The 15,811-nt window shown below is 37.3% G+C and overlaps 1 protein-coding gene and 1 pseudogene across 2 annotated transcripts; both read left to right on the top strand.

Moving 5' to 3' along the window:
- The first annotated feature begins 3,640 nt into the window (after positions 1-3,640).
- On the top strand, positions 3,641-4,294 carry LOC149387688 (uncharacterized). Its single transcript, XM_089622219.1, has one exon. It carries the CDS (start codon positions 3,641-3,643, stop codon positions 4,292-4,294), a length of 654 nt encoding a protein of 217 aa, XP_089478345.1.
- A 773-nt stretch (positions 4,295-5,067) lies between these two features.
- Positions 5,068-8,362, top strand: LOC149387689 (cytochrome c biogenesis protein CCS1, chloroplastic-like; annotated as a pseudogene). Its single transcript, XR_016300453.1, has 9 exons — positions 5,068-5,566; positions 6,085-6,306; positions 6,404-6,515; positions 6,606-6,878; positions 7,193-7,458; positions 7,550-7,706; positions 7,811-7,893; positions 7,988-8,124; positions 8,261-8,362. The product of XR_016300453.1 is annotated as a cytochrome c biogenesis protein CCS1, chloroplastic-like (transcript).
- Positions 8,363-15,811: the final 7,449 nt, after the last annotated feature.

Raw genomic sequence — 15,811 nt, forward strand, 5'->3', positions numbered from 1 at the left:
TTCTTCAATAGCCGTGATCTTCATTTTGAATCTTGGACTTAAAGCCCTCAGAGTTTTCCGAACAAGATCTTCATCGGTCATGGGTTTCCCGAGAGAGTAGGATTCGTTTGCAAGGTCTCGGATGCGAACATTGAACTCAGCAACTGATTCATCTTCGAGCATAGTGAGAGCTTCGAAGTTTGTTGTGAGATACTGCAGCTTCTGCTCACGCACTTTCGTGATTCCCTCATAGGCAACAGCAAGAATTTCTCAGGCTTCTTTGGCACTTGTGCATGTGTTTATAAGCCTGAAAATATTTTTATCAACCCCGTTAAAAATGGCATTGAGTGCACGAGTTACCCAGAGCTGCCTCATCTTCAGTAGGGGTCCAGTCCTTCTCGGGTTTGGGACCTGTAGGGGCTCCCTTGTCATCAACAGTAACTGGGGCTTGCCACCCGTGTATCACAGCCTTCCAAGTTCTGCTGTCAAGGGATTTCATGAAGGCGCTCATGCGGGCTTTCCAGTAACCATAGTTGGTTCCATCAAGTACTGGAGGGCGATTGACCGAACCTCCCTCTCTGGAACTATCCATATCTGGTAATCAGAAAAAAAAATCCAGGAAACGACCAAAAGATCTAGGTGCCCGCTCTGATACCAATTGAAATTCTTATTAGACACAAGGACAAGATGTCGCACACAATGTATTGACAATGTGTCCGACAACTTGCTTGCACACAGATAATGGATAAACAACAAACAGTGCGATAAAGAAGATACACACGATATGGTTGCCCAGTTCGGTGCAATACACCTATGTCTGGGGGCACTCTGCCAGTGGAAAGGATTTCACTATCTTGTAGTCAATAGTACACGTAAGGTTTATATAGATTACAATCACCAAATCAATAAAACCTAGAGACTATTACCACCAGTGAATACCTAGCCAGGGACTCCCCCTGGATTTGAGCTCCGTCTCAATTCTACCCTTCGAGCAACCGCCTGTGCTCGGATGACTTTCAGTCTTCAACCGTTCGTGAGCCTTCAATCACGAGATCACAAAACTGAACTCTCACAAACACTCAATCTTTGTGGAATAGTGTTTGAGAGAATACACCGCGATTAACAAAACACAAAGCCTCCCAGTCCGTCGGTCTTGCACGTCTAAGAGCTCTAAGTGTTTTATCGAAAGCGTCCAGGCTGCTAAGGGGGAAGCGCGTGGCTTTTATAGCAGCTGTACAGGCCTGGAAGAGTATCTAGGGTTTCCTTACCCAGCCTCATACGAATATCTCATAATGAAGTCACCAGCGAAGCACTCTGTCAATACTGGAAACTTGCCTGAAATAAAGTCTGCACACAAGAGGAAGGATGTCTCCCCAGAAGTAGAAGCATGACGACCGACATCTTTCCAAACAACTTGCACTAAAAAATAAAGCCAACATATAACGTAACAACAATACATATCCCTTATAAAGTTGTGATGACATTGTACTTACTATTCAAAGGCACAGGTTTGAAGCTTTAATGACTTAAACCAGAGAATTTCGCACTTCTCGACGACAAAGCTTGTTCGAGTGTCGTTCGTAACCACTCAAATCTTAGTCAATAAACATTCTTATAAAATTCTTTTTTGATCTAATACACTACTAAGATTCAAAATTTATTTTCCAAAGTGCTCGTTGTCAATTGAGGCTTTGAGCTCCATGATGAAGATGACACTCAAACTATTTGTTGCGATTGTCGATCTTTCATGGCGATGACAGCAGCAAAGTACTAACGATGAAGAGTAGCACAATGAAAATATTTTAGAGTATTGTTTTGATGTTTTTATTTTTTATTTTTTTTATTTTTTTATACCTAATCTTTTCCCTTCGTAAAGTTTTAGGTTCCAGACGCTCTATTTTGCAAGGTTTAAAATTTTGAGAAATTGAATGAAAATTGCATAGAAATTGCAGTAACTTGAGAAGTCCGGCAAGTTTACGACCACTTGTGCGTTTTGCCATTTGTGTCACAGATACTGCGTCGAAATTTTCATGTCGTTGGATCCATTAATGTCGTTTAACCTATGGTATAAAACACAAAAAAATGTGTCATTTTCGTCACATTCCACTCCGCAATTTCGATCCCGTTGCCCAAAATCCAATCAAGCTAGTGCAAATTCAACAATATTTCGGAAAATTGTGTGCAAAGTGCATGAAAATTGTGTTTTGTGTTTTTCAGCATATATATTATAATTTTTAATGTTTTTAAATTTTTTTATTAGATGCTGTTTGTACTTGTTTCATGGTGAACATATTATTGTTTTAATATTTTTTGAGAAGTTACAAATTTTAAATGGATGTTAATTGGAAATTAATTGTTAGGAAATTGTAGTTATATTATATTATATATATATATATATATATATATATATATATATATATATATATATTTGTAAACAAGTATTTGGAAATATGAAAAATGAAAACATGATAGTGAATTTCATTTTTGGGGTAGTACGTGATATTATGATATGCTTAAACTTATTATGTGTGTTTTTTATATTCTACTTGATTTTGATATATTTTTTAAAACTTATTATGTGTGTTTATTATATGTATTTGACTTTGAAGTTTGAACTTATTATGGTTGTGTATTATGTGTATTTGTAATTGAAACTTATAATGTATATTTAGAACTTCTTATATGTGCATGAAACTTATTTTTTCTATTTGAAATTGTATTATTTCCGTCGCAATTTTCGTGTTTTACCGCAATTTACGTCAACATATTTTTACAAATTTCCACATTATTTTCGTCGCAGTTTTCATCGGCCACATCAGTTTTCGTTTTTTTGGACCATCGGCAACCAGCATTTCAAACATTGTTATTCTATACTAAAAACGTTTCATCTATTAGTATAAATCTTAAATTTAAAAATTTAAAATACATGTATTGTGTATATATATTTAACATATTCAACAACAAAATTTTCGTTCGATATCTAATCGATATTTCAGTTTTCCATGAAAAACGACATTTAGAAAGGGTAAATAGTTGCCCATTTTCATATTTTTCTATTCGATTTTCTGTCAGGATGTCGATTTTTTCGTAAATCATGAAGTTCAGAACGACATAAAAAAGGGCATTTGAAACTTTGACTGAAAGTACAATAAAGAAAAGAGGTAATATTTAAACTTGACGGTACGTGGAATGAAGCCTTGGTCCGAGCCATGTTTGGCCCCGATGACGCGGATGCCATTCTTAGTATCCCGGTTAGCGGCACCGGGATGGCCGATGTTCTTCGATGGCACTACACCAAAGATGGCGAATACTCGGTGAAGAGCGGGTATAGAGTAGCTATGTCCGGGTCCCCGAGGCCTAGTTCCTCGATGATTTCTCCTTCTCCTCTTGGTGGAACGCTCTTTGGAAACTCTCGATCCCGCCGAAAACTAAGCTATTTGCGTGGCGGGTTTGTAAAGGGTGGATTCCGGTGGGAACCAAGCTCAAGAGACGGAGAATTACTGACGATAACCGCTGCCCCCTATGCCGCGGAGGGCCGGAAACCATCTCACATGCGCTATGGGGTTGTCGTTGGACGAGGAAGGTGTGGAAGATTGCCGGGTTTAGTGAAGTGGTTCAACATGTGATTGATGAGGACATCACTAGCAACTTCACTATGGCCATGGAGACCGTCGAGGTACGTAACTTTGAATTTTTTGTTGTTTTGGTGTGGGAAATTTGGAATCATAGAAACAACGTTGTTTCCGGCAAAGAGAAATGGTCTCCGGAGGAGCTCGTGAGTTGGTCCGGAGACTACCTTGAAGCTAATAGGGCGGCTAACTTGAAGACCAATTCGTCGGGCAGCGGCATGACGAACCCAACGTGGCCGCCTCCGCATCACGGAGTCGCGGCAATTTCAGTCGACGCGGCCTTGGATACAAGAGCACTTCGCTTCGGTACCGGCTGCGTTATCCGAGACCATAAAGGCATGGTGATTTCCTCGGCTATCTCGGCAAACCATGTCGGCTCTTCTCCTCCTATTGCGGAAGCCACCGCCGTCCTCCGGGGAATGATGTTGGCTGAAAACATTGGGCTTCACCGGGTTGTGATTCAATCCGATTGCCTCGAAGTGGTTCATGCTTGTGCGTGCTTGACTACCCCGCCGACGGAACTTGGTACTATCATCCATGATATCAAGGTACATGCTAGAAACTTCTCGGGTTTTGATGTTACTTTTATCCCGCGAACTGTAATGTCGTGGCTCATAATTTGGCTCGTTTTGCTCTTGATGTGGGCTCCGATGTGCAATGGGAGGGGCTTGTCCCACCTTGTGTGATGCGGAATGTCCTTAATGATCAATTAGCCTTGTTGTAACCACGGTATTCCTCCGTCATCTAAGTGAGAGTTTTAATGTTATTTGCCGTGGTTCCGTTCACGTTTACTAAAAAAAAATAAAGAAACATGCGGCTACTCGGTATAAATTGCAAACCCTTTACAGTCACAATTAAATCTTAAATGTAATAAATACTAATATGTAACTAGCTAAATTGAAATCTTGAAACATTGACGTCCGTATAATTTTTTTTTTTTACTAAAGATCAAAACCTTAAAATAAAAAAAAATAAAACAAATAAAAACCCGGAATTTAGGATAAACTAAATCTTCTGGACTGGTTATGGCTGCATTGGCTCAAAATCTTCTAGGCAAATTCACGGTCAAAGAAGGTGAAGCTCTCGCTATCCGCTATGGCTTATCTTGGGCTTTGAAAGTGTTTCTGCCTATCCACTTTGTGGAGTCAGATTCTAAGATGGTGGTACAAGCTCTTGAGAAGAAATTATCTTCAAGAATGAGTTTAGTTCCATTTTGTCGGATGTATCTAGTTTATTGTCTAACTTTTCAGGAGTAAAGTTGTCTGTAAGCCAACATGGTCGCCCATGATTTAGCAACTTACGCTCTTTTCATAGATGATAAACTCATTTGGTTGGAGGGTTATCCTCTTTCGATATAGTCTGTAATTAATCAAGAATGCTGTGATTAATAATAGATTTCTATTTTAAAAAAAAAAGAAAAAAAAGGACACGTATATGGTCGTTAAGTCGTTACATCATCTTTCTTTACACAACCCATGAAAGTCTGAAATAATCATCAGTTCATAGCTTCGGGGGGGAAAAAAATCCACCATCAATGGAGTCAGTAATCCACTCAGCGACTCTCAAACCATCGCTCCACAAATTCATGTTCCCCAAAACCGCCGTCTCTCTATGCAGCCCCGCCGGAGCCACGCCGTTCAATATTCATCGCATCAGAAAGACGACGACGACGACCACCACCACCACCATCTGCGGGCTTAAGAGCTCTCGAAGAAGCAGCCAAATTACGAACGCGACGAACAGGAACAAGATCTTGCTGTCCGAGGAATCTCCGCCGCCATTGTCGGAGGAGGGATTGGACGGAGACGCGGAAGCTCCGGGCGAGGGAAAGAAGAGCGCGAACAAAAACGGAGTTTTGAGAGCTGCGAAGAGACTTCCAAGGAAGATTTTATCTCTTCTTTCTAATCTTCCTCTGGCAATGGGAGAGTTGTTCTTCGGCGCTGCTCTCATGGCTCTCGGTTTGTCGTTTATCCTCTCACTCAACATTTCAATTTGGGTTTTGGAAGTTCTTAGCTAAGATTAGGTTAAGAAAGAGCACGTACGTATTTCTTGCTTGGTACTGATTTTTCGAGCTTTTTCTTTTATTTCTTAATCTGTTCAAATTAGATAAAACATTATTGGGAAATTTTCTAATGCTCTTCTTTTGGAGCTCGTTTGAACGCTTCAGTTTCGGAATTTTAAGGATTTGGTCTGCTGAGAAAATGTACCAATTCTCTTCTTCAATATGGGAAATTCAAGAATTTGAGCTGAGAAATTGTACTGATTCTCTTCTTCAGATGGGGAAATTCAAGAATTTGAGACGAGAGAATGTACTAATTCTCTTCTTCAATTTGGGAATTTGAAGGACTTGAGCTGAGAAAAATTATCAATTTACTTCTTTAATTGCTCATTTAAAAGCTTAACCTTTCGGGTTTTTTTTTTTCATTAAATCTTATCAGAGAATGTGGGCTCAAATCAAAACTTTATCTTGAAACAGGAACTGTTGTTGAACAAGGAGAGGCGCCGAATTTCTACTTCGAAAAGTACTCGGAAGACAATCCGGCTTTCGGATTCTTCACGTGGAGATGGATTCTTCCGTTCGGGTTCGACCACATGTTCTCGTCCCCCATTTTCCTCACCACTCTCGTCCTCTTCGGCGCTTCTCTCATGGCGCCTGCACTTACACCACCCAAATACCCCTCGTCAAAGTCGCTCGAAGGTCTCTCTCTCTCTCTCTCTCTCTCTCTCTCCTTTGAATACTCTAGCAATCCATAACGGTAGATATATAATCGACGGTCCTTTTTATATGTAATCAGATGGAACTTTCAGCATTCTTCCGAGGTTATCCGTAAGCAGGAATTTTCCGAGACTTTGCCGAGAGCCTCCATACGAGATTTAGGCGTCATTCTCATGGGGTCCGGATACGAGGTTTTATTCAAATAGATTTTCACCTTTTTCATTTACCAATCCCATTAATCGACCTGGATGATAAAACAGAAAGTCTTTTACACTATACAGGTATTTGTGAAGGGGCCGTGTTTGTACGCGTTCAAAGGACTTTCGGGTCGGCTTGCTCCGATCGGAGTGCACTTAGCGATGATCCTCATAATGGCGGGCGGTACTCTGACTGCCTCTGGGAGCTTCAAAGGCTCGGTGGACGTGCCTCAGGGACTCAATTTCGTCATGGGAGACGTGTTGGGCCCGACCGGATTTCTCTCCAGTCCTAACGACGCTTTCAACACCGAAGTCCACGTCAACAGATTCTACATGGATTACTTCCCCACTGGAGAGGTTGGTAATAGATTTATGTTGTATACGAAAATTGCTTCAATAGGGTTAAGAAACAAGAGATTTCTTGGTAACCAAGCAAAGAAACACGGATCGAACTTAGTTCAACGAGAGTTAGAAAGAAGAAGATAAACAATTGAACGCGAGACTTATTCTTGTGTACGCTATTTATAACATCAGTGCACATAAGATAACTTGAATCCTAAGCTAATTACTGCTATCATCCAACAACTTAATCATAGATTCTCTTTGTCAATAACTAAATAAATAATTGACTTTGATCTGTGTACCCTTTTTCTTTTTCATTCATGTACCAGGTTTCGCAGTTTCACACCGACCTTTCTCTGTTTGATCTCAACGGTACGGAGGTGCTAAGGAAAACGATCAGCGTGAACGACCCTCTAAGGTACGCTGGGATCACCATATACCAGATCGATTGGAGTATTTCGGCGCTACAGGTAGTTAAGGATGATCAAGGACCGTTCAACTTGGCCGTAGCACCGCTAAAGATAAACGGAGACAAGAAGCTCTATGGGACCATTTTACCCATCGGTGATCTCAACGCTCCTGATGTTAAGGGAATGTAAGTTTACATGTTTCTCTCGCTGCTAAAAAAAAGTTAAGAAAAATACCAAGTTTTTTTTAAGTAATCGTACTTGTTTTGTGCCACTCAGATCAATGCTTTTACGCGATCTACAATCCGTGGTGTTGTACGACCAGGACGGAAATTTCGCCGGGATTCGTAGACCAAAGTCCAATCTTCCCATCAAGATTAATGAAACTAAGATTGTTATCGAAGATGCTATAGGGAGTACCAGCCTCGACTTAAAGGTAAAAAAAAAAAAAAAAATCGTTATAATTAATGTGATGTTACATGACATATTGTGTTCACTTTAAACTTAAACATGGTTTTCTTTCTTTCTTCTGTTTTTTAGGCTGACCCGGGTGTCCCGGTTGTTATGCTGGCTTTGGTGCTCTGATGCTTACCACTTGCATCAGCTATTTGTCTCACTCACAGGTGAATTTTCTGTCTCTGTATGAGCTTTTGGGGGGAAATAGTGGTTTTTCACTGACTTTTTTTTCTTTTCTTTTTGGGTGAACAAAAAAAAAAGTTATGGGCTTTACAAGATGGAACATCGGTGGTTATAGGAGGAAAGACTAATCGAGCGAAAGGCGAATTTCCAAATGAGATGGATCGCTTGCTTGATATGTTGCCTGAGTTGGTTGATACGCCTTCCCAAGTGACTCGGTAGAGGTTCGATTCTGATCAGCGGATATCATAGCTTTTTATTTTATTTTATAATTTATTAAGAGATAATATTACTAACGACAATGGACAGTTTGAGTTTGGTATATATCCAGATTTGCCATATGCTTCTTCTCAGGATGTATAGAAAGGAATAAAGAATATTTGAAGCGCTAAGGCTAAGGCTTAAGTCATAGGAAATAGATCATGGAGGCGAAAATGATGTAAACAGCAACATCAGGTATCATAAATTATTTTTTCCGATTTTCTAGAGCCTTGTTTTATTTTATTTTTCTAAGATACTGATCCTTTTTTGAACTATCGTATGGGTTGGTACACGAAGTTTGTTGCTAACTTGAAATTTTTTATATTGTGCAAGTTAGTACTTATATAGTAATAACTTGAAAATAATCTGATGAGCTGAACTTGAACTTATTGAAATTAAGTTGTTTATGTAGTAGTACGTGATAAATAATCTTATGCGTGGATGTTCAAAAGTAGACAAAATTCAACACAGCAAAATAGAATAAAAAAGGTGTGGTCATATAATTACATGTTGGTCCTAATTTTGATCGCAGTTTGGAGACGAAGAGCAGAAGGTAAGGAGGGGCTGATTTCTTTGGTGTTGCATAGAATATATAGACAGTCTGGAGTCTAGACTCGAAAGAGAAAAAACTTTCCTAAAATATCTGATGTTTTCAGCGGACATTTAGAGAATTCCAGACAGCAAATGGCTTTAAATGTAATTTTATTAATGTTTACGGTTCTTTTGTAATTTATTAAGCTTTCAGGGTATTTTCGCATTCATTTTGAGTGGCATACATGTCATTACAAAACTTTGAAAGGGTTTATTCGCTCGGTTACTGTAGAATGAACATTCTACATTATATATAGAGAGATAATATGAACATAAAAAAATCAAAGATAACGCCAATAGGTAACGCACTAACTGTTTAGCCTTACTGTTACGCTACATAAAAAATACAAAAAATTAGAAAAATAGTCAACTTAAACGTTTGATATTACTAAATAGTCAAGGTTTGATAAATATTAGGTAAATAGCCATAAATAATTACATGACTTAATATGGCAATGGTTATTTACTTAATATTTACGTGTGTGAATATATAAAATTGGCTATTTACCCAATATTTACCAAACCTTAGTTATTTAGCAATTCTCAACGTTTAAATTGACTATTTTGTTAAATTACCATAAAAAAAATATCATGATAACGGCACCAAAGTTTTATGTTAATAGTGTCATGAGTTTCAACTCAAAACTAGCTAGTTGATAATGTGAAAAATGAATGATTTAAAAAAAAAATACAAAGGATACACCATCGATGTGGAATTTCCTAAACTTCAACGCTTCATGTGGAATGTACCATTATTTAAAAACCCATTGGTCTTTAGAGAGAGATGGAGAATGATATGATTGTTAGTTAGCTACCTATAGATATAGTTTATATATATATATATATATATATATATATATATATATTAAACATGTGCCTTTAAAGTCAAATATCCAAAATTTGTAACAAAATATAGATATAGAATCAAACAGAATAACAACGGGTATATTAAGACCAACTAATATATTGATTATTATAATACATTCTTCTATCTATTTTGTATTTAAATAAAAGATATATTTATTGAATAAAACTTGTAGATATTACTATTTTAAAATATCTTATCCACCAAAATTTAAATACAACACGAATTCAAATCTTATTACACTATCTTTTGACGTCCATCATCAGACCCAATGGTAAACGCCATTCATTCTTATAATTTTCTAATTGTTTCAAAGTTTTTGAGGTTGAATTAATCAGATTACATTTTTCTCGTTCTATTTCATAATATCCATTCACTCGAAATTGATATGTTTTCATTTTTACTTTTCGTAAATGGGATCATAATTCATAAGTGCGCTCTCAAGCCCTTTTTAATTTAAGTGATTGCTATTCAATCATTAATAAATATTTTTTGTCAAAATTCATTTTTCGAAATTGAAACATTGTATGATCTCATCTAGTTATAGAGTATCTTCAAAATCTTATCAGAGCCATGCATATACATACGTTGTTTGATATGTTGGTCATTATCTTACAGATTATGAACATTCGATGTTGGTCAATATTCTTTAGTTTGTGTATTAGTTTGATGATATTGGGTTTCAAATTAATTTCATATTTTTTTATGATTCTATTATTTTTATAGCAAAATAATCATAAAGAATGATTAATATTAATTTTTATATGGTTTTCAAGAGCTTTGCACGACAATTTCAAAACTGTCGTTCAAAAACCTAACACTGCTTGAACGACATGTTTATACTGTCGAGTAAACACATTGTACGACAGTTTTGAAAAATGTCGTACAACCTTGCACGACATGTGCTTACACCACACAAAATAATTGTTGTGTAAGGCTTACACCACAATTTTAAACTGGCCCAAAATTGTACTAGTGCATACAAATTATTCTCATTTTGACTTGCTAATAATTTACATATTTTAAAGCACTTGATCTTTTACTAAAAAGATCTCTCTCTAATCATACTCAGTGACTACGAACCTAATAACTCAAATTAAAAGAGACGAATAAAAAAAACGAACATTTAATTTTCCTTTTTTTTTGTTTGATTAAATTCTTTAGATATTCCACTAAAATCTTAGAAATTGCACTTTTTTTTCTCGAAGAAACTGCACTTTCTAATTTTAGAGACTACCCAGCTTTATTGGATAATATGTGACAATAAGAAATCAATGATTTCTCTGACGATATGCCACAAGTAATCCTGGCCTAACGGTAGCGGGACGGGACGGAATCCCCGCTACCGTTAGGCACAGTAACGGGAGCGGGACTCCCATTACTGCTGACGGACGGGACGGGAGTCCCGTTAAGTGGGCTAACGGGATCCGGTGATCCCGTTAGTCCCGGTTATTTTTTTTTTTAAATCTCGGCCGTTGGATCAAAGATCCAACGGCAAAAAAAAAAGAGCCGTTTTTTTATAGCCGTTTGAATATGGCCATTATACCCATTTCGGCCGAGTTTTTTAATTTTTTTTCCCACTTATTTCTAAAATCTATAAATACCCCCCCCCATTTCATTCATTTTCTTCACACATTTCCTTCAAAATCTCTCAAACTCTCTCAAATTCTCTCAATTTCAATCTCAAATTCTCTCAATCTCTCTCGATTTTAATCTGAAATTCTCTCAAACGCTTTCAATTTTTCATGGCATCCTCATCCCACAACCGAGGAGGTCGAAGGGGAAGAGCTTCCCGAGGTCAACAAATGCACCGTTTTGAAGAAAATTGGTTGCACTTGTCTCAAAACGCCCCCGACCCAAACACCCAATACTCTTTCGATCCAAATTATGTTGCTCATACTTTCAACCATTTGGAATTCACCGAAATTCCAAACACCCAAATGCCATATTACCCTCAAATGGATCCCGAGCAAGCTTATCAAGCTCAAATTCCGCCATCCGAAATGGCTTTTCAAGAATTTCAAGTATTCGAGCAACATTATCGTGAATCCCAAAATCCAAATGAAGAAGAAGATGACGATGAAACCCAAAATCCAAATGAAGAAGATGAGGAGGAGGAGGAGGAAGAAGAAGAAGACCTACCACCACCACCACCTCAACGTCGAAGTCAAGTTCCACGACCTCGACAACGTGAACAACAAGAGGAGACACAACAACGACGACAACGACGAGCACGACAACAACATGAAGGTGCTCAAGAACAACAACAACCACCTCAACAACAACAACCACCACGACGTCGTGCTAGGTCCGTTATGTGGACTTTCTTTGAAGAGGTGATGGCGAACGGCGAAAAAGCCAGAAAATGTCACAGTTGTGGCAAAATCTTCAGCGCTCACAACACAAGAGTCGGGACGTCGCTATTGTGGAGTCATCATAGGCACTGCCAGGGGAATCAATCTGGAGCCTCGTCAAGCCAGGTAAGTCACATCGATCCTGTAAGCTTTAGACGTGATTTAGTAGAATATTTTGTATCCACCGATCAATCTTTTAGTCATATCGAATCTCAAGGCTTCGTTAGATTCATTAGTAGAATAATTCCAAACGTTCAAATAATGTCTAGGAAAGCCTTGAGATCCGATATCCTAAAATGGTTTTTAGGAGAAAATGAACAAATGAAACAAACTATATCATCTGGTAGGTATAGCGCAGCCTTAACCTCGGATATCTGGACTGGTCAATCTAAGATGGATTTCATGAGCGTTGTAGTGCATAATATAGACGACGATTAGAACCTAAACAAACGTATCATAGCGCCTTTAGGAGGATAGAAGGTTCTCACACTGGTGAAAACATCTTAGACATCATAGTTAGTGTTATAGCTGAGTGGGGTTTGACCGATAGGATTATATCTGTAACCTTAGATAATGCCACAAGCAACAACGCCATGATTAGGGAGTTAAAGGAGAAACTTAATGTTGATGATACCCTTTTGCATCAACGTTATGCTACCCATATCATAAACCTCATAGTTCAAGCCGGAGCCGCTAGTTATGACCTTTCGATCAACAAGATTAGGAATTACATTAGTTGGATAAATAGTTCAACCTCTAGAGTAGATGAGCTTAAGAGACGCCTTAGAGTAAACGGTCTCCAAGAGCGCACCTTTCACCTAGATAACAAAATTATGTGGAATTCTACCTTCCTCATGTTGACCAACTTCTTATCCGAGCATTACGTCGATGTTATTGTTTCTTACATTAACAACGAACATGGCGAAAACGCTATATCCGAATATGATATTAGGATGGCTGAATCATTTGTTTCTTTTCTCGACATTTTTTACAAAGAAACTTGTTATCTCTCTACTGTTTACACTCATACTTCTTTTCTCGGTCTTCATACTATGACCGCAATTGCTGTGCATCTTGATAAACATAAAAACGAAACAATTTTTCAAGATTCTATTCAAGCAATGACAGCCAAGTTTTTAAAATATTGGGGGGCTGGAAAGGTTCCATTATTATACGGTTTTTGAGCCATTCTAGACGTCCGATGTAAAATTGGTGGTTTAAAAAAATTTCTTAAGTACTTTAGAAACCATTTCGTAGACCAAGATTACGTTGCACTTGATCTCGCGAGGATCGTGCAAGGTTTTTTTTTATTTTTTCAAGGTATACGAGGCGTAACTCCTACCGCAATATCGAGCACAACCATCTCAATCACAGACGCAGTATCCGAGAAGACACCAATACACGACTGTCTTCGTCAACGCGCCCGCTTACAGCCCATCGCCTCAACAACAAGAAGCTGGGACAAGTCAGACGAGGTCGAACGCAACCGACGCACGGTCGCATCCGGAGATCCAAGAGTACGATCGGAACGATTGGGTCAGGACGGATGACGAAGCCATCGACCTATTGGTTTGGTGGAGACAGAATGCGAGGAGGTTCCCGGTCTTGTCATCTATAGCACAAGACATCCTCACCATCCCTGTTTCAACCGTGTCATCTGAGGCGGCTTTTAGTAGCGCGGGCCGCATCGTCGACGATAGAAGATGTAGCTTGAAACCGGAGATGGTCGAAGCATTGACGTGTGGTAAGGATTGGATTCAACATAGAAATCGAGCACAAGAAACATTCATGTGCTTCGATATTCTTGACGATTTTGAAGTTGATTTCGCAAATGTAAACATCAATGGTTAGTACTAAGGGATATCCCGGCCCTTGTCCGGGATAAATTTTCAAATAATTAACGAGGAAATGATGCTCTTTTTCCTCGCCGTCGCACCTTTTTAGGGGTCGGTGAGGTTTTTTAGGAGGCCCATTTTTAATTTCACATTCTTTTTTATTATTTTTTTCTACCCACTTAATTTAAAATCCTTTCAATTACATCCTTCTATTTAATTATTTAAAATCATTTAAATCACTAAAGATATTCACATTCTTCTTTATTATTTTTTTCTACCCATTTACTTCAAAATCTTTTCAATTAAGTCCTTATATATAATTATTTAAATTCATTTAAATCATTTTTTTTTTTATGCCTAACGGGGTCCGAATTCCCGTTAGGCAAATCCCGCTACCGTCCCGTTACTTAACGGGACAGGACTCCCGTTTGGCCAATTAACGAGAGTCACGCTTTAACGGGACGGGACTAGCGGTTAATACCGCTAGGCCAGGTTTAGCCACAAGGTCGTCACTGTAATTCGCTCAGAGTTAGTTTTTCAAGAAATGTTTTAATGATATACCACATATATGATATATCAAATCACGTAATTTATTATGAAATTAATTTATCGTAGGCTCCGCCATATAACAAATGAGTCGCACCTGCTATCATTGTTTTGTTTTCAAACACATTACACATTCGTAGAGTACACTTTTGTAATTTTTCAGGTTTTATTCCTTTCTAAGTTTTATCTTCTATTTTTGCCAAAAAAAAAAAAAAAAAAAAATCTACGAGCTAGAAAACTAATGGATATAAGGTGAAACGACTACTTTTCGTACATATATTAAGGAATACATCACGTCTCAAGATTAACATGCAAGAAAGTCCACGTCAACTAGATCGCTAGTCATATTCATGAACGTTATATCCTATTTTCTATTGTTTAGTATGTAGAAATGTCAAATAAGATATTCATTAAAAAAAAATTGCACCATAAATTAAATGGTACCATATAAATCATAATATATATTCTTTTTTTTTTATTTATAGGATTACATGGGAAAAAAAATAAGAATATGCATGCGTGGATCAATTACTCTACTGATCTCCACTATTTAATTAATCTTCATTTTTTTCAAAATTTATTATATAGTTTTAAGGACTCGAGCAGGACCGGCTTAACATACCTCAAAGCCTAAAGAAAAAGTGCAAAAAAAGGCATTTTCTTACACACATAAAGAGAATTGGTAACTTCGCGAATTTTTTCGAGAACTTTTTTTATTGAATCAAAATTTTCCTTTTTTCCCTTAATTCTTCAAGAATTAGGCATAATTATTCTTTGATTATATTGACAAATAATAAAGCTATATTGATAATGCACAACAATTAAAAAAAAAACATATATACACACACAAAAATTAAAATCTAGAAAGCAAAAGCAAGAAGTATACATAAAAGAAAGGAAGAAAAAAGTATTAAATAAAAACCCAAAATTTAAATATGAAAAAATGAATATAAGCACTCTCTCTCTCTCTCTCTCTCTCTCTCTCTCTCTCTCTCTCTCTCTCTCTTTATTTTCTTATTAAAACACTATATTCAAACATTGTATTCTAACACTTGTACAAAATAGAAGATGAACGATTGCTCTTTATTTTTTTTAACATTAGTCGTGTGTTAGTTATGTAAGTATGAAAAGTATGAGTCTGATTTCAAACAATTGTATATGAGCTTATACAAAGTCTTATTATTTATTGAGTAGAGTGTATATGGGCTTATGCAAGAAGCTTTAGTATTAATTGATGGCAATTGATTATGTGTGGTAAGTGGGCTCCGAATTCCTATTTTTAGAAGATTGTTTTAATTTTATTTTTTTCTCTGCTGCATTTAAAGTATAGCTTGTACCGAATTAACATTTCAAAGTGCACACTCGAGGAAACAGATCTATTTTTTTGGCATTATAGACTTATACACTAATGTTTTGCATTTCTAAGTAAATACCTTAACTTACATATTTTATT

This window comes from Urtica dioica, chromosome 8, assembly GCF_054948205.1.
Source record: "Urtica dioica subsp. dioica isolate 48M chromosome 8, U.dioica_male_clone48M_v1_H2, whole genome shotgun sequence".
Taxonomy (NCBI): Eukaryota; Viridiplantae; Streptophyta; class Magnoliopsida; order Rosales; family Urticaceae; genus Urtica; species Urtica dioica.